A 25276-nucleotide genomic window follows, 5' to 3' on the forward strand; every position below is an offset into this window, starting at 1 on the left:
AGAAAGGCAAAAAACAATGTTAAGAATGGGGCTAATTCAATGCAAATTTTTATGATGCTGAACATATTGTAAGCTTGTTTTGATGAATCCCACCTCCAAGAGGTTTACGTATGCAGGTGTTATAATCTATATCAATACTTCAAGCTCAGGATTGCTGAATTTGAGATGGAGTTGGCTGGCTTGAATTGTAGTAATTGGCAGCTCTTGCCCAGGTTTCCTTTATGGAATAGTATCTATTTCACACTGGAGGAGACTTCAGACAAGAGAGGCAAAAACAGGTCAGTCAAAGTTGGAAGTAAATGCAAATCAATAGATGGACACTATCCAGGAGCATCAACCACAGAGCTGAAGATGTCCAACCTTTTTTAGGACCTTGTGGAGATGCTAACTCTGATCATTTTTTGGTGGTAGACAGAGATGAGGAGTTACAACAGGTCACCTCAGAATCAGCACACAGAAGACAACTCCAGAGACTAAACCAGCCACTTTGAAGAAACTAATCTGAAAATGGAAAACTTTTGAAAATGGAAAACACTAGATGACACTCTCTGAATTCTGTACAACTGCACTGTCAGCAACCATGGAGTGTTACTTGCTTTATGTTGCCAAATGCTGTGTGAGGTGGCCCACCTTTATATCAGAACTGCAGATAATATTCGTTTGTGTTTTTGTACATATTGTATTTTTTTCTTTTGAATGTCATGTTGTAATTATGTCAAAATTGTTTGTTTGTAGTGAATTTTCAAATTACTGCAAATACTTGCTTTTCTTTTTATTGCAATACAGGATTTATAAAAGAGCACAGATGCATGATAGTTTCACTACTAGTATTTGTAACTTTAACGTATGGTGGTAGATATGATGGAGAATTTGAGATATAAATACTGAATGGATTAATCAATATGGATTACAAAATGAAGTCCATTCATGCCTTCCTGACCAGAATAAAACAAATTCATACTATTTACGTATTTTTATGATATCAGCTGTCAGTTGTTGTTGTGCATTTGGAGTTATAATATTTAGTGAGAAAGGTCTTTAAACAGGTCCTAAGAGCCTGGAGACAAGCCTTAAATATTACTGAAGTAGTTCTCAGGATAATGAAGAAAAGTATATTTTTAAGTGGTAAGGGAAAAGACTGTGTGACTATATTTTGTACTGTAATGAACCCTTGTCATGTTGGGTGACAACTTATAGTTTGCACAAACATGTCAAGTTACAACTTAAAGTCTCCATTAAACTTTTTGTCATATTTTTCAAAAATAATAAAGTTTCATATTCTAGTAACTGAATACTGTCATCCCTTCATCAATTACATAATAAAGAAATGGGTAGTAAGGTCATAAAAGAGAAACAAGACCTTAATTATTCTTGTGCACAGAAAAGGCTGTCAACCAGCACTCGTCTCACAAGAAAATGCTGATATGAAATATATGTTAAAAAAAGCGAGGTATTACAGTTTCTTTCACTTTTTTTGACCTTTTTTATAGCTGTTTTTCAAAATTAAAGATATTTTGCTATAAATGCAGCTACTGCAAAAGTATGTCATAGCAAAGTGAACACAATCATGACTAGCAGCAGGTGATTTAGGGCTCATGATTGCAATCAGTGGCATGCTTGTTAATACAAGCACTCTCACACAGTGCATCTTTCAAAATTTGTTCAAAGGGTTGACGGTTGTGTGTGCCGTTATAGGAAGAAAACAGTCTGGGTAATAAAGTTGTGTAATAAAAAATACTAAGAGTTGTTTTAGCAAAAAATCAGATAAAGAAGAGTCTGGTAACCAGGGTTGGTTGCATATGTTTTATTTTTTTAATTCAGTCTTTATATACTGTATGCACCTTAAAGAAGACTGCGGTGGGCTGGCGCCCTGTCCAGGATTTGTTCCTGCCTTGCACCCTGTGGTGAATGGGATTGGCTCCAGCAGACCCCGTGACCCTGTGTTAGGATATAGCGGGTTGGACAGTGACTGACTGACTGACCTTAAAGTAGAATTCTTGAGTTGAAATCTATTTTCATTTTGTTTTGGCAGGGCATGGCTTTTACGTTACAAGAACGCCTGCAACTAGGGATACATGGATTGCTTCCACCTTGCTTTTTGACACATGATGTGCAGGTTCTACGTGTAATGAAGAGTTATGAGACCAGATCCAATGATTTAGATAAGTAAGTGTTCCTGTACAGGTGTAGCACAAGTGTTTTGTCAAATTACAAGAAAATATTTATGATGTATTTTTTGCTGTCTGCTTTCTGTTGTGATCCTTAGATAATGTTGTCCAAAAATGTATCATGAGTGCAGTAGAAAATATTTCACATTTAAAAATGAATTATGTGTTTTCCTTAATTGTTAGGTATAAAGAGGATGTCTTTATTATTGCAGATACATTCTTCTAATGACCCTTCAGGACAGGAATGAAAAATTGTTCTACCGTGTCCTGACGTCAGATATTGAGGAATTTATGCCAATTGTTTACACACCGACTGTAGGGTTAGCCTGCCAGCAGTATGGACTGGCATTCCGAAGACCCAGGTAAGTCAATATACCCTAAAACATTTTATTTTTAGATTCTGCAGCTTCAAATAAAGACTCTACATATGTTCTAGGTAGACTATTTAGGATAGCTGACTTTTAACCACAGTGAGGCAACTTAATCTCTCATCGATGGTCTTCCTGAGCAAGTCACTTTCTTACAGTCCAAAAAATATATTTCTCTGAAGGCTTTGTGTTAGTTGCAGTGTAGGTTAATTTAGTTTGAGATGGTGAGGCTCTGGATAAGATAAAAGCAATCAATCATATTTTAGTGATACAAACTTTTTCAATGAAAAAAGTTTTAACAGAAACTGATTCCATTTCCCATTAAAGAGTATTTTGCTATTGAGATGCATTTACCATCTTCAATTAATGTTTAATTTTACCTTGGGCAAATGCCAAATTAAGTTGTTTTATTCAATTGGTACAGTGGTTCCCAACCTTTTCTATGCCTTACACCCCTAGGAAATAGTTTAATTTATGTTTGTACCTCCTACAAAAGTAGTATCATATTTGAAGATGAAGAAGTCAAATTTGTAATTTTTGAATCACAAATTGAACCATATACCATACTGCAGGTGAACAAATTGAACTCAAAATATTAACTTCTAACTCAGTAATTGAACAGATTTCCTTTAAAAAATCTCAATAATCTTATAAATGTGCACCCCATGAAGCTTAGATGATTCTGGGGTTGTGGTATCCCATGAAACATCAAGTGCCCAGGTAAGTAATTGATCAATAATTGAGGGGTTTGGACGATAGGAGATCTTCGTAAAGCAACAGGTGCTGGCACACTGCTAAGCAATGAAATACAGTCAACAATCTTTGTCCCCAGATTACACCTAGATTGCAGTTCATAAACTGATACGCCGCACAGTTAAAATTGCTGCACTGCTGCCTGTACCGCCAACAGGAGAGAGGGGCATCCAGTTCAGTCCCCCTTCACCCCCACAGCAAAAATGTCAATCAAATCTCAATATCAGTGATGTTTCACAATCAGGGCTTGCACAGAAATCAATCAATACTAGACTACTCCCTTCTCTATGGATAATTGCAATGTCCAAATTCCATTCTCTTAAAACAAAGTTACTTACCTTTATGAACATTCCACCCACAGCAAGGAATTGGCGGCTCATTGACACGTGCAATGGTTGATTCTTTTCATATCATAGAGTAGAAGCACTAACTAGTAAATAACCTACAAATGACGACACACATGAAGGTACCAATTGCACCATGATAAAGTTGAACAGTGCATTTTCCCTCAATTTAGCCAATCATGATGTAGCCTTCCTCTTCATTGTTGCACCCCCTGAAATTCCATGTATGGGAACCCTAGGCTGGGAACCTCTGCATTAGTGGAAAGTGAAGTATTGAAGGAAACTTGAAGATTCTGGCTGCTAATATATAGCATCATTGTTTATTTCTGTTTATAATGTAAATTTCCTAATGAAGTTTTGTTTCTTATTGTTAATTATTTAATAGTACAATACAAAACAAAAGTTTTTTTTAAAAGTAAGCAATTGAATACAACTGCTAAAAATTGTATGCTGCTTGTGTTGTCTTGATGTGTTTATATTTGAAGTGTTTTATATTAATTTTTTCTGGGTTAAGTGCTAGTTTTGTCCATAAAAAAATTATACATTTGTTAACAGAATTATTTCATTCTTTGAATGCTTTTGTATCAGACATGCATGGTATGTGATTTTATTCATAGAAATTTGACATTTTGTGCTAAAGAAGATGCTACAATGTGAAAATAAAGATTTTAACAGTATGCATGTTTACATGTGCCTCAATAACCCATCTAAAATGCAAAAAATGTAGAGAAACTAGGACATTGGCCTCTGAGAAACGTGGTTAGCAGAGGTAGATGTCTCCACAAATTACCCAGTTATATGGCCATGTAAACACTTAACTGGGATACTACTGTTAAGGAATTTGTAGTCTGTGTATGTTCGTTACATTCTGCTAGCCTGCGAATGTCTTTGCTTCACACACGCTTTCAGTAGCTGCAGATGGAAGCGTCCCCAACATAAATTTCCAGAGTCAAATGTTTGTGCAAACATTCCTTCTTTTGGCTGAAATATTATGTGTCAATATTTCAATTTATGCTGATGAAATAAACTCAATCCAACCTCAGTTGCAGTAAGGTGACACATAAAAACTAATGTGCTTGATGTAGTTAAATTACTTTTTCAAGTAATGAGTAACCTAACACACTACTTATCTTATCTATCCATCCATTATCCAACCTGCTATTTCCTAACTACAGGGTCACGGGGGTCTGCTGGAGCCAATCCCAGCCAACACTGGGTGCAAGGCAGGAAACAAACCCCGGGCAAAGCACCAGCCCACTGCAGGGCGCGCACACACACACACACACACACACACACACACAAACACACACACCAAGCACACACTAGGGACAATTTAGAATAACCAGTGCACCTAACCTGCATGTCTTTGGACTGTGGGAGGAAACCGGAGTACCAGGAGGAACCCCACGCAGACACGGGGAGAACATGCAAACTCCACGCAGGGAACTACTTATCTTATTGAAGTGAAAATATCTGTGTTAAGAAGTGAAAATATCTGTGTTATTATTATTCTAGCATCCCTAGGTGTAAGGCAAGAAGCACATGCACCGGGACTTTTGCAGGGCTCAATACACAGTCAAACACAAAATAGTGTGCTAAGTGCAACCAGTAAATAAAGTGTCAATTTGACTGTTTTTAAAACACAAAAACGTTATCATAGGCATTATGCTTATTTTTGGATTCACAGTAGCTAATGATGATGTTTAACTCTTTTTTGTGCAGTTTAATGATGTTAGAGTGTTTTGACAAGGGAGAACTCCAGATGGCTACTTGCTTGTGTAAATGCAGATTTATAATAAACCCGGTTATGTGTGTGTCAGTGTCCCCTCAGTGTTTCCTTTGTTATGGTATTCAGTGACTTGAGAACCGATCTTTCCTTGCTAAATATTGAATTTTTTATAGATTCACACAAACACACTCAAGATAAAAATGCCATATGCTGTCATACAGTCTAAGAGCTTAGTTATTATGTTTGATATTTGTTTAGGTTCTAAGTGATGTATAAATTGCCAACATGAAAATAGCAGAACACAAGGAAACAGGTCACATTTCTTTCATACTCACAGTGAAGAAGTTTGCTTCACCTCTTATTTCAAATAGATGTAGCATTTTAATGCATGATATGCTAGTTGTTTTAATCTAATTGAATGCATAAACGTTTTTTTGAGATTTCAAATTCTAAAGATGTTTGTCTTTAAGTAAATTGTTTTACAATCTAGTTTTACAATTTGCACTAATTTTTTTTACTGTGTTTTTACATTGACATTGTTGCAAACTTTTCATCTGATGTATGTTTTGTAGGGTCATGGATTAAAAAGCACACCTTTTGTAATTTTGATTTGTGACATGTTTATGTCTCTGTTTTGATTTGGACATGATTAATGCTTCGCTTTCCCTTTTACTTAACTGCTCCTTGCTGATTGAAAACAGCAGCTGTGAAGCTGGTAAAACATGGCTGTGTTTAGTGACCAGCAGATTTACTCTCAGATTGAAAGTAGCTTCCATATTTGAAAGACCATTTAATTGTCAAACATTTCTGAAACAGACCATTTTGGAAACCAAGCAAATGTTTATGCTTATTTCAGCAAATGGTCTAGCTTGTCATATAGTCATCTGTATGCATTTGTTTCAGTCTCTTATGACTAGTTCATTCTTGTCCATGGTTTATTTGCTTGACCAGACAAGGTAAGCTTTATTTTCACATAAGTGCATCTGGAAAACACCTGATACTTAAGTTAGATGTTGACCACAGATATTTGTTCACAGTGGCCCTTAATTCATTGATTTACTAATAAATTATTGTGTGTGTAAAAGATCTTATAGACTCAGCTGTGATTTACCATAAGCAGGATGAGACCACCTGAGCATCTTATAAATATGCTATATACTGCATAAAGTATGATTACGTAGTGTAGATTTTAGGAGCATTCGTGAGTGTTTCTAAATTTAAATGGTAACCATAAGATCAAAGTAATAAAAAAGGGAGTTTATTAACAAAATTAATTAAATAGGAACAGTGAAAGGAATACACAAAAGGTTAAAAATAATAAAGGCAAAGCCTTTATTATTAGCCTTTATTAGCCTTTATTAAAAGCATATCATTTTCCAGAGAACATTCAAAGTGGCAGAAGGAACATAATACACAAGCAATATCAGTATCCATTAGCTAGAAACAGAATTTTAAGTGGTGACCAATGCATTATTCAGACAGAGCTATTTAAATATTTAAAGATGTTTTACTTCTCATTCATGTTAATAATATAAAGCTAAATTTATTATAAAAAAACAAGCATTCTTATTTATAATTATTTTGACCAAATCAAAATTTTGTATATATGTATGTAAGTTTATGTTGTATAGGTTAGACTGCATTTTTCATAGATTATCTTAGTAAATACTAGGGGGCTCTGCCCCCTGCTCGCTTCGCTCGCCTACCCCCGTGTTTGGTTTACCGGATATACAATTTAAAGAGATTGTTATTTTCATGGGAATTGTTACATATGCATTATTTTCACTTTTACTTTAAAAACTTTTGTAAAAACAATACTTGTCCTTTATTTCCGGCCCCATGCGTGGTTACATCTCTTTCTCGCAAGACATATAACTCGCTCTTGTTGTGGGTGGGGGGGTTAGGGGTTGGCTGAACGCACACTAAGGATATGCCATCAGATCATCTACTGTCTTTCTGCTGCTGGCAAGCTGCCTGTTCTGCTTGTCGCATGTCTTTGTTTTAAGAGCTGGGAGCACATGATGCGTTTCTGCCAAAAGCAATCCAACAACTGCTAGGTTAGATGTCTGTGGACTTGTTTTAAATGATGGCTCACTGCCTTGTCTCGCGTGACTTTGTAAAAACAATAATTGTCATTTATTTCCGGCCCCGGGCGTGGTTAAATCTCTTTCTTGCAGGACGTATAACGCTGCTCGTGTTGTGAAGGGGGGTGGGGGGTAGCTTCTGTTGTGCTGCTCGTCAATCATTTTAAAGCCTGTACAGCCGCTGTCCTTTTTGCCACTTTGTGTCTCTGCTGTTCGCATTGTGATCACTTTTCCGTGATCATAAATATACACCTGACCGAATTGTGTTTTCTTTGAAATAAAACTTATCGTTGCTTTAATTGTTGCGGGACCACAGATTCTCATAGCGTATGGTCCATTATTGTGTAAATCTATGTTTTGTGCATTGAATGATGTGAAGGCGAAAAGACTTTGTTTTCTGCTCTTTGCCTTTTATTTCTGACCTCGCTTTGTCCTGCTATTTTTTCAATTACATCTGGTCCTGATGGTTAATTTACTTTTGTTTGTGCTAATGCAATCTTTTAGTCGTCGACATTTCATTTATAACATATTGTCCTTTATACGCTTTATATGCATGGAGACCCCTGGATCTGTGTGTGCTGCGTCCCTTTACACTACTGATTTTTTTGCTGGCCGTGCTTGGATATTGCTTATAAGTAGGGCGTGTCTTGCAAGAATCTCATGTTCTATATCCCCTTGAGACGCTCCGTGGCCATTCTCTTTCGTCTCGCGGGTCTTTTATTTGTCTTCCGTGATCTTCACGTGAAGATCACGTATCGTCTCCTAGTCATTCCCTCCCACAGGAGTTTTTTTTATAATAGAGAGACAAGACTACACAATAAGATAAGCCACTAAAAATGTTTTTATATTGTAAAGATACATGTGACCGAGAAGATGTTCTTGTGTGGTGTTTGTTGAAATTGATGTCTAGTGAAAGAGTGAGAAGTTGAAGGATATGGAAGTACATCAGGGTAGAATTGCTGGTTCTCTGGATTAGAAGATACCTGGATCCTTCCACTAATTCACTTGATTCTTCCACTGACAGGTGTGCTACAGACAGAACCTGGACATAGTGGAGAGATTATATCTTTCATTTGGCCAGGCAACTTAGAAACATCCAAATGCTATTTTAGCTGAGGTTAAGAAGATCTGGTCTGATTAGCTCAGTCCCCCGAAGCGCTCAATATGTAATATAGACAAAGAGTTGAAGAATGAGATAAGAATTAGTAAAATATTTTAACATTGCATTATACCTTTTCCCTTATTGTTTTTTAAGTAATTCCAATTACAGTTTCTAGTCTTGGTAGATAGAAGCTACATTCAAATATACAGTGAATTGGAATATGAAGTCTGAATACCTTAATTGTCTTTCTGAATTGTGAGTTTTTGTGAGGGTGATCAGAGACTATAAACTAGCCTTATTTGAGTGAGTGTTGGTGTTTGCTCTACAGTGGACTACCCTTCAGGGTTCTTGTATCAGATCCTAATGTTAACCCTTTAGCAGTCATCTCGTTTTTATGAATTGCTGAAGAATACAAGTTAGTTTGGATGATTGGATTAAAGAAAAAAGAAAATGCCGAAAGAAAAATGACACCCACACACATCTCGACAATCTCACTCCATTCCCTGTGGCAGCATTGCAGGTGGATTGTGGCCAGTCCTGAACGACCTTCCAAAAGCATGAAGGTCTAATTATCTGATGCTCTGGTGATCGTGTGGGACCACCATCACGCACACAGAGAATTGCGCTCAATACATGGGTTGTAAACACACTGGTGGTGGATCACAAACATACTGGCATGTGATAAACTGGGTTGTGACACCACAAAGGTTGGTAAACACTGAAATATACAGTATAATCCATGGATGATGATTAAGGAGCATGAATGTTCTCACAAAGTCTACTAATGTACTGTGGAAAATCAAACTTTGAAATCACATTCTCATCTTGGTACAGAGTCACCTCTGAGCGTACATTGGTCTCTTTCAGCTCAACACTGTGCCATAAGGTAGATTTTAGAGTATTAATCTTCTGCTTCTATCAAGGCTGGACACTTGTACTGCTGTGGGTTAAGTGGTGTACTTTTGCATTAGTCTAGGACTTATGGGGGAGTCTGTGGCTACAGTATGCATTCACATAAATGTCTTCGGAAAGGCACAAGTATATCACCATCATTACTAATAAATGTACAGACAGACAGGGCTTGTTTTTTATACTCATACTGTAGAGGACAACGTGCATGGGCCGTGAGGCCAGTGAAATCTAGAGTCCGGAGGATCTGATGGAACAAGACTACATTCTCCCCCAATACACTAGAACATTGCTTCCCTGAGATCGGGTGCTGATTCAGATACCCACAAGTATACTGGGAACTGTATTCCAGTTGCCAATCCAGTTGGGTTTCATGGGTGCCACCAGGGGGTTCTGCAGGGAGTTGCACTCCATACTTCATGTGAGTATCAAATGACCCGAAAGTAGTTACAACACACCATGTCTTACCCTTAAGTACTTCTATATCTTATGTGAGTTGGAGTTGGGTGTAATGTAGTGATAAAACTCACGTGGGAGGATTTGGGGAAAGAAGAAGAAGAAGAGAATTTTATTGTGTTTGTGTTTTAACTGCAATTGTGAGACACAAAAACTGGTATTCTAACTTTATAAAACTTCACACTTAAACCTGACTTGTCTGTGCGGTTGTATCTGGGTTATGGGGTGCTGCAACAGCCCAATACATATGTAACTTTTACAATGCTTTGGTTTCTCCAGAAAATGTCAGATTTATATGTGATTTTAGGCAAGGATGGATAAGACCAGTGAAAAATATTAAAATTATGTTGTCATTTAACTGCTATGAAGAATAATTGCCTCTGTTTAGTCTGGAATGACCTATGAGTGAAAAACACTTAAATGTATACAAAGAAGTATTATGCATCTAAACTTTTCCTGTATGGTACTATGAGCAGTACCAATACTTACTGCTTTCACCTCTTCTAAACTAATATATGTGATTTTTTGTGTTTATATGAGATCCAAAAGGTTTTGAGTCTTCACACAAATGGAAACCAAAAGAAAAAAATAAACATTTTAATGAAGAAAATGTCAGGCACAAATTATGTTTGATGCAATTGGATAAAATTGAATGACTACATATGAACTGGCCTAAAATTATGAGGAGTAATAACCCTCTCTGGGCTTAATCTGTCTAGTTTTGGGTAAAATAATGGGCTTCTGCTTCATTTGTTCTACTGTGACTTATGAAGGGTCATATTTTTCTTTGAAGCATTTTTTTACAGTCAGTGGGAACCTGATAACATGTGTCGCATTTTTTTTTTTTTGCATTTGTCATATTATTAATGTTGTCTTCTTTTCAAAGCCAAAGCTTCTTTCACACTGAATGTGTCTGTATTGTATTCTATTATGTTCTGTTAATGTTGTAAACTGTATATAAAAGACTATGACCATTCAAATACACTGTTATTCATCATCCATACACAGTAATATGAAGGGTGGGTTTATTATTAGAAGGCAGCTTCTAAGCATGGAGTATGGAATCTTGAAGTATTTCTATTATAAGCTATAAGTAAATGTTAGTGTGTCACCAGTGAATTTTGCTGGTTAACCGTTAATTTAGTAATTGCAGTTTTATAAAATGAAAGTTGTTGCTTATTAAAGACTGATGAATTTTTTCTCAGTGATTCCATGTGCATTTAGGTAAACCATAAAGCTATAACAACCAGTCTATTAAAAACATATGCTGATGTGCATTTTTCAGTGGCATGTAAAGATTCAACCTAAATTAATCATATGATATAATTAACAACATGCAAGTATTTGACATTTAGATTGTTACTGTTCATTTCCAAATGTAGGAAAACGCTATAGATGGTCATATGATTTGCTATGTTGTCATTTATTCTCATTAACTGCATGGTGAAAAAAGTTATTAATGTTGCTGCCTCATACATAGAGTCCTGTGTTCAAATCATGGCCTGAATACTGTTTAGAGTCAGCACATTTTTTCAGTGGATTTTCTCCTATTTTTCATTTTTCTTTTTACTTCCTAAAGACAGAAATGTAAGGATGGTTTGCATCTGTAAATAGACTGGTGTGAGTGAACCTGAGCATATGCATAAGTGAAGCTTGCAACAGACATGCCTTGAGTTAAATTTTGCATTGTAGTTAATGCTGTTGAGACTCTGGCTCCCTTTGATTCTATTTTGGAATCAATAGGTTTGTAAATAATTGAATCAATAAACAGTGTTGCAGACATATGTTAAAGATATTGATTAAATGATCCATCAAGTTTTAGATATCTGTGTAATATAACATTCTTTAACTTGCCTAATAAACCTGGCAATTACGGGGATTGGAGTCTATCCTGGCTGCACTGAAAGCAAACCAAAAAAAAATCTTGTAAATGCTACTAGCTCATCACATGGCTCACTTGTGCACACGCCCACACACAGGGGACAATTTGAAACTGCCGGTTAATGTAGCCTTCATGTCTTTGTGAATGTGAGAGGAAAACCCACGGAGAAGCTATGCATACTCCACACAAAGAATGTTTGATCATAAGGATTCAAACCCAAGATTGTGGATCTGTAAGGGAGCAGTACTACTGCTAAACAGCCATGATATATTTGTTTAAAATATTTTAAAATTTAAAGTAAAAAATTTGTTAATAGAAATAGGGATTTTTGTAGCCAAAACATGTCTGCTAATTTCCTATTATCAGTTAATGTTGATAGTAATTCTGTTTTACCATGAGAAATACTTGTCTGGCTTTAAAAGTTCTTTGAAAAATTTATTTTCTCACCATTTCTTACTTCTTTATGATGTAACAGATTATGGTAGGAAGATGAAGGATTCATATTAGTGTCCCGCATATTTGATCACAGAAAGATTTGATGCAGATTTTAATGAGAAACACTCTGGAGATAAAATTTAGGCGAAAGCCTTTGAAATTCAAAACTAGGTAGTCTAAACAGATCTGTCATTTAGCCTAATCAAAATACAAGAAATCAAAGTAAAAAAAATAAAAAACAAAGCTTTAATTTGTAACTAGAAGATCAATAAACAAATAGCACTAGCCCTAAAGATTTTTTTCCACAACTCCGATAACCAGGAAGTCTTTGAACTGATCTTTATTCCCCCCTAACCCGGGACATTAGTTGTGTCCTCCAGTTGTAAAGCAATGTCACTAGAGACAGTACACAAACTAAGGCCAAAATAGCAGCGGCCTGGAAAGATGTTAAAATATTTTAATGTCTTTAAATGAAGGTTTTTACGAAAAACAGTAATATAGATGAGAGTCAACAACCTTCAATCCCTAGAATGTATGAAAATGTCCACGAAAAAAACAGAAAATTAAACTGTAAAAAATTTACAACAAAATCTAGTCATAAAGCTACATATGTTTGAAACCTGAAATTGACTTCTACCAAACTCAAACTAGGATTGCAAAATATGAACACCATCTCAACCCAGCCTATGAAATTATGTTCAAGATATAATACAATACAATGCAACTCAACTTATTTGTGTATAACACTCTTCACTGCAAGAGTGCAAGTGCAGAGCGGTGTGAACAAATCTCAGGTAAAATGCAAGAGCAGATTATACTAACTACTAACTACAAGATTTGTACAGATAAAGACACTGATGTGTTAAAACACAAAGAAGCAAAGCAGAAACAGATTAACATAAATGGAAAACAACAATATCAGTTCATTAATTAATTGAAAAAAAAAAAATTAATTGCTTTTCCATAGGTAGGAGAGCAGCTTAGCAGTAGAGCAGTGGTATCAAGTGCCAAACCAAGATACAGAGAAGAGAAACAAAACAGAGTAGGGTTAGTAACAGTTTAGAAATATTGTAATACTAACAAACAAATGCAGTATGCACAGCTAATCAACAGCTCTAGTCAGGGTATGCTGAACTAAGACTGACATGTTAAGATTCTAATGTGCACTCAGGTTTGTAAGTAATGATAAGTCCAGATAAGTAAGCAGGGCCTTGGCCTTTTAAAGCTTAACCGGTAGCCAGTGCAAGGACGTTAGAACTGGACTTATATGTTTGTACTTTCTGGTTCATGTAATAATTCTTGCTGGAGCATTTTAAATTAACTGAATGCTGCATAAAAAATGATTTCAACAACCACTGAGTGATGCATTGCAGTGGTCAATCCTACTAGAAATAATTTATTAATACCATCCATCTGTTTCAAATCAAAGGATAAAGCATCTTGTTTGAATCAAGTACATAAATGTACACTGTATGTACTGAGAGTTTTTCTTATGTTGCTTTTCATGGGCTACTTTAATTGTGGTCCACTGAGTCTCAATTCCCACCAATAACTAAATGAGAAGAAAAATGTTTTCATACCTGTCTAGCTGATCAGAGTCTTACTGGCTTGATTTACCAACTTGTGTTTCAGAAACAGAACTAAATCAATCAACAACATCCACTTCACATTTTAAATACTACATCTTAAAAGCAGCTCCACATAAAATATTTTAAAATGCATTGAAACCAGAACTGACTTTGCCATTTGTCATATTTGATTTTTGAAATCTTTTCCTTTTCTGAGATTTTGATGGTTTTTTTTTGTGTATGTAATTTATTTGATCAAACATCTCTTACACTATGCAGTATCGTCTATGAAACATGTAGCCACTATACCTGCCTAAGAGAGTTAGTGTGTTTTGAACGGTGCCTATTACCTTCTATACCCACCTGTACTGATCTCCATATCTTGACTCCTTAACTGTCTATTCATAAATTTCACTAGAACTGACATTCAGCTTAGTAATTTACTGCCTGTAGATTATGCTATTGAACTGATTGAAAAAAGCAACATTCCTGTTGTTTATACTCATAAAAATCCTTTTCAATATTATTTCAGTGTTACTTTTCTTTCGACAGTTATTCTCCTTGTTGGACTGTATTTTTGCTAACTGCTGCTGCTGCTTAGAGGTGCAAATCCATAGTATGCACAACCTTATTAGCATGGCACAAGACTCATTGTGGTTTTTCCATAAACCATCTGAACAATCATAAAAATAAGTATGACCAAGTGTTTTTAAATTATTGTTTACAAGTAAAACGTGAACCTAGCTAACCAAATTACAGTTGAAAAAAGAATCTCACCTCACTGTTATCTAGCAATTATTGTCGGGATGTGTTAGGCTTAGGCCAGACAGTACACTTTTACTTCCTATAGTATGTTAACTCTTTGAGGGCTGAATATTTTTTTCTAAAAAGCAATGATTTCACTCAGAAGTCAACATAAAACGTCTGTTGCTGCATGCTGTGGCCGTCAGTTTGCCAAGAATGTGCGGCTTGCTTGCTGTCAGGCTGTCTTTGTGTGGCTGGGACACAGGCGCAGTGCGTTACAATCTGGTTTCTACCTCTTATCATTGTTAAGTGGCAGTCCTCCCTGGCGAACATTGTCAGTGCCACGGCTAGCTGGGAACCAATCAGCTGAAGCTGGAACCTCACATTCATCTTCGATCACTTGTATCAAAAACTCGAGTCCGACAAGTCATAGTCCAGTTCAGAGATAATAGGCAATAAAGTTGTCCACGGATTGTTTTGCTTTACACATTCGCTTTGATCTCTCGCCAGATGTCAGTGCCATTTTTGCCGTCGTGTGCACCTTGCTACTCACGAGAGTGCAGGGAATCTCGGTCAAACTAATGAATCTAACTTTCTTTCTAGTAACGAGAGTCCAACTAAAATGTAACGGTGGGTTTTGTCATAGTTTACAGTCGATTACCATTGTCAACTCCTCCTTTTGACAAAAGTCAACATCAGCCCTGAAAGAGTTAAGGTGTGATGATGAAGGGTCTAGTTTTGCTTTGAAATAGTTATTTACAGCTTGTAGGAATCTGTTGACAAATGTTACTTTTTTCTTATTGAATTTGTAGTCACCGACTGTGTTTACATTATTAACACTACTGGCTTTGCTTCAAAGCCACAGCTTCATTCTTTCAGACAGAATGGATTTCCCTCTTCTGCATTTTATCCATCCATCCATTTTCCAACCCGCTGAATCCGAACACAGGGTCACGGGGGTCTGCTGGAGCCAATCCCAGCCAACACAGGGCACAAGGCAGGGAACCAATCCCAGGCAGGGTGCCAACCCACCGCAGGACACACACAAACACACCCACACACCAAGCACACACTAGGGCCAATTGAGAATCGCCAATCCACCTAACCTGCATGTCTTTGGACTGCGGGAGGAAACCGGAGCGCCCGGAGGAAACCCACGCAGACACGGGGAGAACATGCAAACTCCACGCAGGGAGGACCCGGGAAGTGAACCCGGGTCCCCAGATCTCCCAACTGCGAGGCAGCAGCGCTACCCACTGCGCCACCGTGCCGCCCTCTGCATTTTATGTGCCTTGAAATATAATTAACAGAATATGATCATTTTCCCATCTACTATATGGTCACAAATCTACAAAAACTTTTCTGTGAATAAGTACTGCCTTTGTTGGTCAACTTTAATGTTAATCTGATAGTTATGGCATATTTGTTTCACTACATTTTACAGACAATTGTACAAAAGTAACAATGCTGAGAAATTATGTTTCCTTTGCTTTAACAGGAAAAGCAACAAAGAATCCATCCATCCATCCATTTTCCAACCCGCTGAATCCGAACACAGGGTCACGGGGGTCTGCTGGAGCCAATCCCAGCCAACACAGGGCACAAGGCAGGAACCAATCCTGGGCAGGGTGCCAACCCACCGCAGGACACACACACAAACACACCCACACACCAAGCACACACTAGGGCCAATTTAGAATCGCCAATCCACCTAACCTGCATGTCTTTGGACTGTGGGAGGAAACCGGAGCGCCCGGAGGAAACCCACGCAGACACGGGGAGAACATGCAAACTCCACGCAGGGAGGACCCGGGAAGCGAACCCAGGTCCCCAGATCTCCCAACTGCGAGGCAGCAGCACTACCCACTGCGCCACCGTGCCGCCCAGCAACAAAGAATACCAACATAAAATAAATGCAATATTTCTGTCAAATAAAACACATTCCTGTTTTTTTTTCTTCTTTACAATCTATGTATAATTATTTTCCTTGTTTAGGGACTCTTTGCTAATTGTACCATGGTATGCCAGGAGAAAGTACTGTACAGAACTCAGTCGTTAAAAAACTTTGTATGGTAAAGTGATTGCCATTACCTTCTCAGACATTAAATATTCAGTGGTGTGTTACCTAGAATAAGGATTGTAAATGCTTAAAAAAATCAGACTTTGCTGCTATTGGTTAAAGAGTTATGATAGAATGTGAGGATTTCACTCCCTGGGATGCATTGCAGGAATGGTTTTTGTCCAATGATGCCCTTAGAGAACAAGGGAAATTCTTCAATATACAAAGTATCAGTCATGTAATGAGGAGTTTCTGCCCCATAGATACTGGATTCATTCAGGATGACAATGATTCCAACTATAGAGCACAACTGGTCAATGAATGGTTTGAAGAACATGGCAACAGCGTAAAGCATATACCATGCTGGCTTATTCACAGTTGTACACCTATGGAAGGTCCTGGAGAAACTGTTTTTTAAACCAGTAACATGAAAACATGTGCTGATTGAACAAGGGTGTTATCATCAAAAAACAGTTCTAGATAATCACAGAATCCTTGGCAAAAGATGTGGATATAGTTCTGTCAGTTCTTTGTAGCTTAACACCTTATTAAGGAAATTTGCTTAATTATTTTATTTATTTTGTTACCTATCTATATTTTACTCTTCAACCAAGAGCTTGAAACATTTGCATGGAAAAGGCAGTAATCAGTTTCATTTACAGCATATTACCACATTCTAATGCTTTCAGTGTGGAGCATTTAATTATCAAGGGGCACAGTGTTCTGTACCAAAAAGAAACACACCATCCCCACACATACACTTAAATTCACAACTTTACCTTTTCAATATTCCCTTTGACATAGGCAAGTGAGGACACCCATGGGGTGGCTGACACTCTGCCTCCATTTTTGTAACACTAATATTTGGACCTCATCATCAAGGGATTATTAGAACAGTAATATTTAAGGTTCCTTACTGATGCCAGTCTCCTTTAGTTTCCTTTTGCATCATACAAGAGGAACAGTGACCTTATTTTATCCCAGATAAACTATTAAAGGTTCAGCTATTAAAACTAATTAGTGAGCATAGCTTGTTAAGTGTATGTTTTAAACGATCATCAATAAAATAAAGTTCTTAAAAGTTTACCCACACTTGTAGCTGAAAAACAAAAACTTTTATCTTAAAAAGTTATAAAAGGAATGTCTTTACTGTACTTTTGGATCTGTTATTAGTGTATAAATAAAACAATGTTTAACCAAGTATACGGTATATATTCTGGAGTCAGAAAAGTATTTGACTGAAATTACAGGCCTGATCTTCTCTTTAATTCTCTTATTTGTGTTACATAGCAACAATGAAACAGAACAATAAACTAAGCTTATTGAATTTGTCATGTAATGGCATGTTGACCACTACTTTGCTTCTAAAAGCTTCCCTACTTAACTTATTAACCTATTTTAAATATATTGAAAAAGTGGACTGAAGTGAAACAAGCAATTACAAAATGTATGGTGCTTTTCAGTTTCCCTTCTGTTATAAATTGGGAGCAGCTCTGATGTCAGTATTTTAAGTACTTAAGTAGTGACGCATAGTTGCACTTCATTCTTTCCATCTACTATTTAACTCTCATCTTTGTTGCATTTTACTTTGTAATAGTTGCTTTAACAGGAGCAGGGAGGGACTTGTATAAGGACATACAATTTTTTCTGAGAAATGTTTAAGAAATATGAGTTTTTGTGTTGAAGATCACATTTTTTAGCTTCAGATGTTTAAAATTTAGTGCTCATATAATGAATAAATCAGGTCATCAGTGAACCTATGTTCATTTTATGTCATGTCACTAAATGTATGTACCATGTTAAATAATTCACCAGAAAGGTTTGGGGGCAGCCACCCATATACTTGAAAGTAGGCTGTCAAAAAGCAAAAGATTTGTTCAAATGGTTTTAACAGACACTAGTTAAAAACAGAACTGGTGAGATAGACAAAACATGGCGGGTTTAAAGCCAGTCAGTGGAAATGATGTCATCTGGGACAGAACTGGAAGTGATATTTTCTGGGCCGGAACTGGAAGTGATATCATCAGGCCCCAGAACCGGAAATTACATCATTGAGCCCAGGTAGAATTTCCCGTGGTTGGTCTGCCGAGGAAAAATAAATGATCAGTGCATTCGCCACCCCCTGATCTGGAATGAATTATCCTTTTTTTTAGCCCTTTAGCTGCCTCCCATGCGCATGTGCATGACAGCCATTACAAAGTGATTTGCAAAGTGAATGCTATTACAATATCAGACTCATAAACAGAGCAAATTAGAAGTACACTTTGTAAATAAAATGTTAATATTGTGAATAATGTTTTTTAGAAAAGGCAACATGGTCAAATAGTGATTTCCCATAATAGCATTGGGGGTTTAATAGGGTTGTATAACTGTGCTTAACATTTTCACCATTAATTACTACAATATTCTGCCACTTATGTCCACCCACTCTAAGGCAAAAGAATTGTAAGGTGATAATCATTGACCTCCAGTGTTATTATGCCAAAAGGTGAAATAACCTATATTGGAGATGTCACAAACCAGCTGGGTGAATAAAGAATAACGTCAGTCACTAATTTATTTTTTTTTCCTTTAGACTGATGGGATCATTGTCAAAGTTACATTTGTACCATTTGTCCGAATTAGAAAAACTTGTATTTAAACAAATCAGTGTCCTAAACTCCCAGCTGTTGCACTTGAGCAGCAGCCCACAGACTGAAAGGAATCATAAGGAAGCTGACACTTAGCAAGTGGACTAGCTACAAAGATTAGGAAGATGTGGCTGCTGCCCATTGGCTGTGAGGTGGTAGGCAAGGACAAGGACTAACGACTTCACAGACACACAGTACTTAGAAGATGCTAGTGAGATAAGGTCCAGCAGACTGATATGAATACAAAATTGTTGCCATCACAAGCTATCACATCAGAAAACAAAATGGAAGGACAGATTAAAAACTGCTCAACTGGCTGTAAGGAACTGGACCATTGCTATTTAATGTCAGAGAAAGGCAGTAGTCACCTGAAAGTGAAATAGGGATTCCAGCAGACAAAATACCTGCACTGAGTAATGAAAGGTAGATAAAAAAAACAACAAGACACCCCCCCAAAAAACTTCTTTCAAATGATGGAAATCTAAGACCAAAATGAAAATCTACCTTTTTGTGTTTTTTGGAGCAACCTACTAGCAAGTCTGAAACAGAATTATCAAATAATAAAAATAACATTGTTTTGGAATGGTCAAATAAACAAATTAAGGAAGCAGTGTTTCACAGAGCTTCTTCTTCTTCTTTCGGCTGCTCCCATTAGGGGTTGCCACAGCGGATCATCTTCTTCCATATCTTTCTGTTCTCTGCATCTTGCTCTGTTACACCCATCACCTGCATGTCCTCTCTCACCTCATCCATAAACCTTTGCTTAGGCCTTCCTCTTTTCCTCTTCCCTGGCAGCTCTATCCTTAGCATCCTTCTCCCAATATACCCAGCATCTCTCCTCTGTACATGTCCAAACCAACACAATCTCGCCTCTCTGAATTTGTCTCCCAACCGTCCAACTTGAGCTGACCCTCTAATGTATTCATTTCTAATTCTATCCATCCTCGTCACACCCTGTGCAAATCTTAAGACTCTCTTTTTCACCTCTGTTCTACAATTCTCATTACTGTGTACTGTTGATCCCAAGTATTTAAACTCATCCACCTTCGCCAACTCTACTCCCTGCATCCTCACCATTCCACTGACCTCCCTCTCATTTACACACATGTATTCTGTCTTGTTCCTACTGACCTTCATTCCTCTCCTCTCTAGAGCATATCTCCACCTCTCCAGGGTCTCCTCAACCTGCTCCCGAGTAGTGCTACAGATCACAATGTCATCAGCAAACATCATAGTCTACGGGGACTCCTGTCTAATCTCGTCTGTCAACCTGTTAATCACCATTGCAAATAAGGAAGGGCTCAGAGCTGATCCCTGATGTAATCCCACCTCCAACTTGAATGCATCCATCACTCCTACTGCAGACCTCACCACAGCTCCTCTCCAGTCACCCTGTCATATGTTTTCTCCAGGTCCACAAAGACGCAATGCAACTCCTTCTGGCCTTCTCTAAACTTCTCCATCAACATCCTCAGAGCAAACATTGCATCTGTGGTGCTCTTTCTTGGCATGAAACCATACTGCTGCTCACTAATCATCACCTCACATCTTAACCTAGCTTCCACTACTCTTTCCCATAACTTCATACTGTGGCTCATCAATTTTATTCCCCTGTAGTTACTGCAGTCCTGCACATCCCCCTTATTCTTAAATATTGGCACCAGTACAGTTCTTCTCCACTCCTCAGGCATCCTCTCACTTTCCAAGATTCCATTAAACAATCTGGTTAAAAACTCCACTGCCATCTCTCCTAAACACCTCCATGCTTCCATAGGTATGTCATCTGGACCAATGGCCTTTCCATTTTTCATCCTCTTCATAGCTGTCCTTTCTTCCTCCTTGCTAATCCATTGCACTTCCTGATTCACTATCTCCACATCATCCAACCTCTTCTCTCTCTTGTTCTCTTCATTCATCAGCCTCTCAAAGTACTCTTTCCATCTGCTCAACTCACTGCTCAACACACACACAGGTTTCTTTTTCCTCCATCCTCTTTCCAGATGTCACGCCAAGCACCCTTCTTGCTGTCACCCTTACTACGTCTGCTGTAGTTTCCCAGCTGTCTGGTAACTCTTCACTGCCACCCAGTGCCTGTCTCACCTCCTCCCTAAACTCAACCTTGCAGTCTTCCTTTTTCAACTTCAACCATTTGATCCTTGGCTCTGCCCTCACTCTCTTCCTCTTCTTGATTTCCAATGTCATCCTACAGACCACCATCCTATGCTGCTTAACTACACTTTCCCCTGCCACCACTTTGCAGTCTTAAATCTCCTTCAGATCAACTCTTCTGCATAGGATGTAATCTACCTGTGTGCATCTTCCTCCACTCTTGTACTTAACCCTATGTTCCTCCCTCTTCTTAAAATACGTATTCACCATAGCCATGTCCATCCTTTTGGCAAAATCCACTATCCTCTGACCTTCCTCATTCCTCTCCTTGACACCATACTTACGCATCACCTCCTCGTCTCCACTATTACCTTCACCAACATGCCCATTGAAATCGATAGATAGATAGATAGATAGATAGATAGATAGATAGATAGATAGATAGATACTTTATTAATCCCAAGGGGAAATTCACAATCCGCTCCAATGACCACTTTCTGTACCTTGGGTACACTGTACATCACTTCATCCAACTCACTCCAAAAATCTTCTTTCTCACCCAATGCATACCCAACTTGCGGTGCATATGCACTAACAACATTCATCATCACACCTCCAATTTCTAGCTTCATAATCATTACTCTGCCTGACACTCTTTTCACCTCCAAAACACTCTTTACATACTGTTCCTTCAGAATAACCCCTACTCCATTTCTCCTCCCATCCACACCATGATAGAACAATTTGAATCCACCTCCAATCCACCTGGCCTTACTCCCCTTCCATTTAGTCTCTTGCACTCACAATATATCAACCTTCCTTCTCTCCATCATATCTGCTAACTCTCTCCCCTTACCAGTCATATTGCCAACATTCAAAGTTCCTACCCTCAGTTACACTCTCTTTACTTTCCTCCTCTCCTCCTGCCTCTAGAAACGTCTCCTCCTCTTCTTTTCCTTCTTCTTCTTCGGCCAACAGTAGCCCAATTTCTGCCAGCACCCTGTTTGCTAACAGTACTGGTGGGGGTCGTTGTCAACCTGGGGCTCAACCGATCCAGTATGGAAATTTGTATTGTTGTCCGCAAATTGATTTGGCAAAATTTTACACCAGATGCCCTTTCTGACGTAACCCTCCCCATTTATCCGGGCTTGGGACCAGCACGAAGAAACACACTGGTTTGTGCATCCCCTGTGACTATGAGCCAAAATTTCAGAATATCAATGCAAAAGAATAATGAATATAATGTGAATAATTTTTATGCAGTTATTTTAACTATATTTTTAAAATACAGATATTTAATAATAAGGTTATTTGCTAGTGAAGTAAAATAATAAGCACCATGTGACTATCCTTAGGCATTACATGAAGATTTAATAACATTCACTACCAAAAATGCTAAAATTCAAATAATTCATGAAAGAGTATCCTTTAATTAAGAACCCCACTAACTACAGTAGCTTTCATTGCCATTATTTAAGCCAAGTCTAACTTCTATTCAATTTAACATATTTGAACTGTATAGATGTTTCATATAATTAAACACAATATACTGTGATAAAGTTAATTGAAAATGATTTATCAGTTGAATTATATTTAATTTAGTTGTAATGTTTCACATTTAGGAAGTAAATGTAAAGAAAAGTGTAAATCAAATATAATTTAGTGAAACATAACAAAATATTCTTACCTGTACTTGATATGATCTGTGAAACAACCTTTTCTCTTCTCACCTTCTTAGTCACTTTTCTGTGTGTTAGGTGAAATATTACGCGATCTTTCTTCTGACTCAAACTTCAGCAGAGTATAGTTTGGTTCCAGTAATCAATGCATTTCTTTCTAGCATCTCCAGTTATTAAAGCTTTGGATATGTATACAAATAGTTGGAATTATAATCCATAAACCATATTTAATTAATTTGTTATGTTATTATATGGATATAGAAATAGGAATTATATTTTTATAGCCTGCCTGAAAAAGTATTAGATATAGTAATAAACTGAAGCTCTATTCTTATCAATACCTTGATTATTAAATTTTGTGACTAAATTGTAATGGTGTAACACAATAAAGATAAATAATAAATACTGCTAGTATAAAATAAAAATGCTTGGCCCCTTAATAATAGTGCATCTGCCTTGCCTGCTAGTTTTACCCACCAGTCATTGTTCTGAAGTAGCAACATGTTACCTGTTCATTAACATATGCAAGTAAGAATTTTAATGGTACTATGTATACGTGACAATAATGACCCTATAAACCTATTAAACATTTGGTTTGTGCATTATACTTTTCTAGCTATGATAAGGATATACACAATGAACATTATTTCTTAAACTACACTGGAAGCATACCATCTTATCTTGCTCCACTGGAGGAATCCTAACGAATACTATAACACAGTGGGAAAAGGATGTCCTGATTCACTTAAGTTTACCAAAAATTAAATTCACTCTATAATGAGCAATTTAAAATTTGTTAATATATATATATATATATATATATATATATATATATATATATATATATATATATATATATATATATATATATATATACTGTATATATATATATATATATATATATATATATATATATATATATATATATATGTTAATGTTGCTTTCAGTACATTGACACTCTGAACCATTGCTGACCTTTTGGATATTTAATTACTTTTGAGTGGTTACTTCATATTAAATTTTTATATTTACATGCTCTGTAGATTTGTAGTAATGGGGGTGACTGATCTGAATAAAATATAGTAATGTATGTCTTACTGAGTTATATTGAATACATTGTAATTTAAACTTCAAGTCGGTGAAATAATTTAAAAAGCTGTAAATTGTGATTTAGCATAGAGCTAAAAGTGAGCTTTTATATTCTGGGATTCATTATGTTATGTATTTGTGTTGTAACAACGATGGATTAAAATCGAGAAACCAATCACATGCTTGTACTGCAGCCTTATTCAAAAAACAAATCTACATGTATTTGTAATAGATACCACCTTTGTAGAATTGGTAATTTTTTCAGGGAAATGTATAACATGCACTATTAACAGCTTATATTTTTTCTTTTTTTCAGAGGTCTCTTCATTACTATTCATGATAAAGGTCATATTGCTACAATGCTGAATTCATGGCCAGAGGATGACATCAAGGTACAAACGGAGCCTTTTCTGAGTAGTATATAAATATCAGAAGCTGTTGTGAAAATTTGTAGCCCCATGCTTTCTCATGACACATTCAGTTTGAAAGTACGAATTTGTTGAAAATTTAATTGATTATTAAATAATGGTACATATGTGCAAATTTTATATAGTAATTAATGATTGTGAAAAATAGCCTATGCAGCTGTTTTCAGAGTGTTAAATAAACTTTCTGATCAATAACACATCAAAATAAGAACTTTTAATATTTTGGAATATAAGGGTATATACATACTTGAAATTTTTAGACGCACAATGCTATTGTGTACTTTTGCATTACAGTCTGTTGTTCTGGCTGATTTTAATAATAAGTAAAATTCAGTCTAGAGCAGGCATTTCAATTAAACATTTGAACAGTTAGAAAAGCAAGTGCAAAAGTAAAGAAAACCCAGTGCCGCTTTTTGGATCTGGCATTTGAGGAAGAAAAAATTAAACACAAAAATGGATTCTGTATTTAGTAAAGTAGAAACATGCAAATATCTAAAAATAACACTTGTCATTCATTACTCGATATTTGATTTTGAAATTACTAACTATTACCAAAACATCAGAACGTGCACATTTTAATGGCTTTACTTGTATTAATTATTACTTCTAACTTTTTATGACTGATTACTATTCATGTGTAATTAGCCTTTTTACATATGAGTGTGCTTTTGTAATGTGGTGAGAAACTTTGAAAATAACAGTGGAAAAATGTTTGGATTTCTCTTGTCTTGTGCTGTGTT

The 25276-nt window shown here is 36.7% G+C and overlaps 1 protein-coding gene across 1 annotated transcript in view; it reads left to right on the forward strand.

The window, feature by feature from the left end:
- LOC114650457 (NADP-dependent malic enzyme, mitochondrial-like) overlaps window positions 1-25276 on the forward strand; it is a 150947-nt gene that overhangs the window by 64570 nt on the left and 61101 nt on the right. The window contains exons 3-5 of the mRNA XM_028800102.2: window positions 2033-2166; window positions 2381-2530; window positions 24425-24500. Of these exons, the coding sequence (XP_028655935.2) occupies window positions 2033-2166; window positions 2381-2530; window positions 24425-24500 (360 nt within the window). The remainder of the gene's footprint in view (window positions 1-2032; window positions 2167-2380; window positions 2531-24424; window positions 24501-25276) is intronic.

The sequence above is a fragment of the Erpetoichthys calabaricus genome, chromosome 4, assembly GCF_900747795.2.
Source record: "Erpetoichthys calabaricus chromosome 4, fErpCal1.3, whole genome shotgun sequence".
Classification (NCBI taxonomy): Eukaryota; Metazoa; Chordata; class Cladistia; order Polypteriformes; family Polypteridae; genus Erpetoichthys; species Erpetoichthys calabaricus.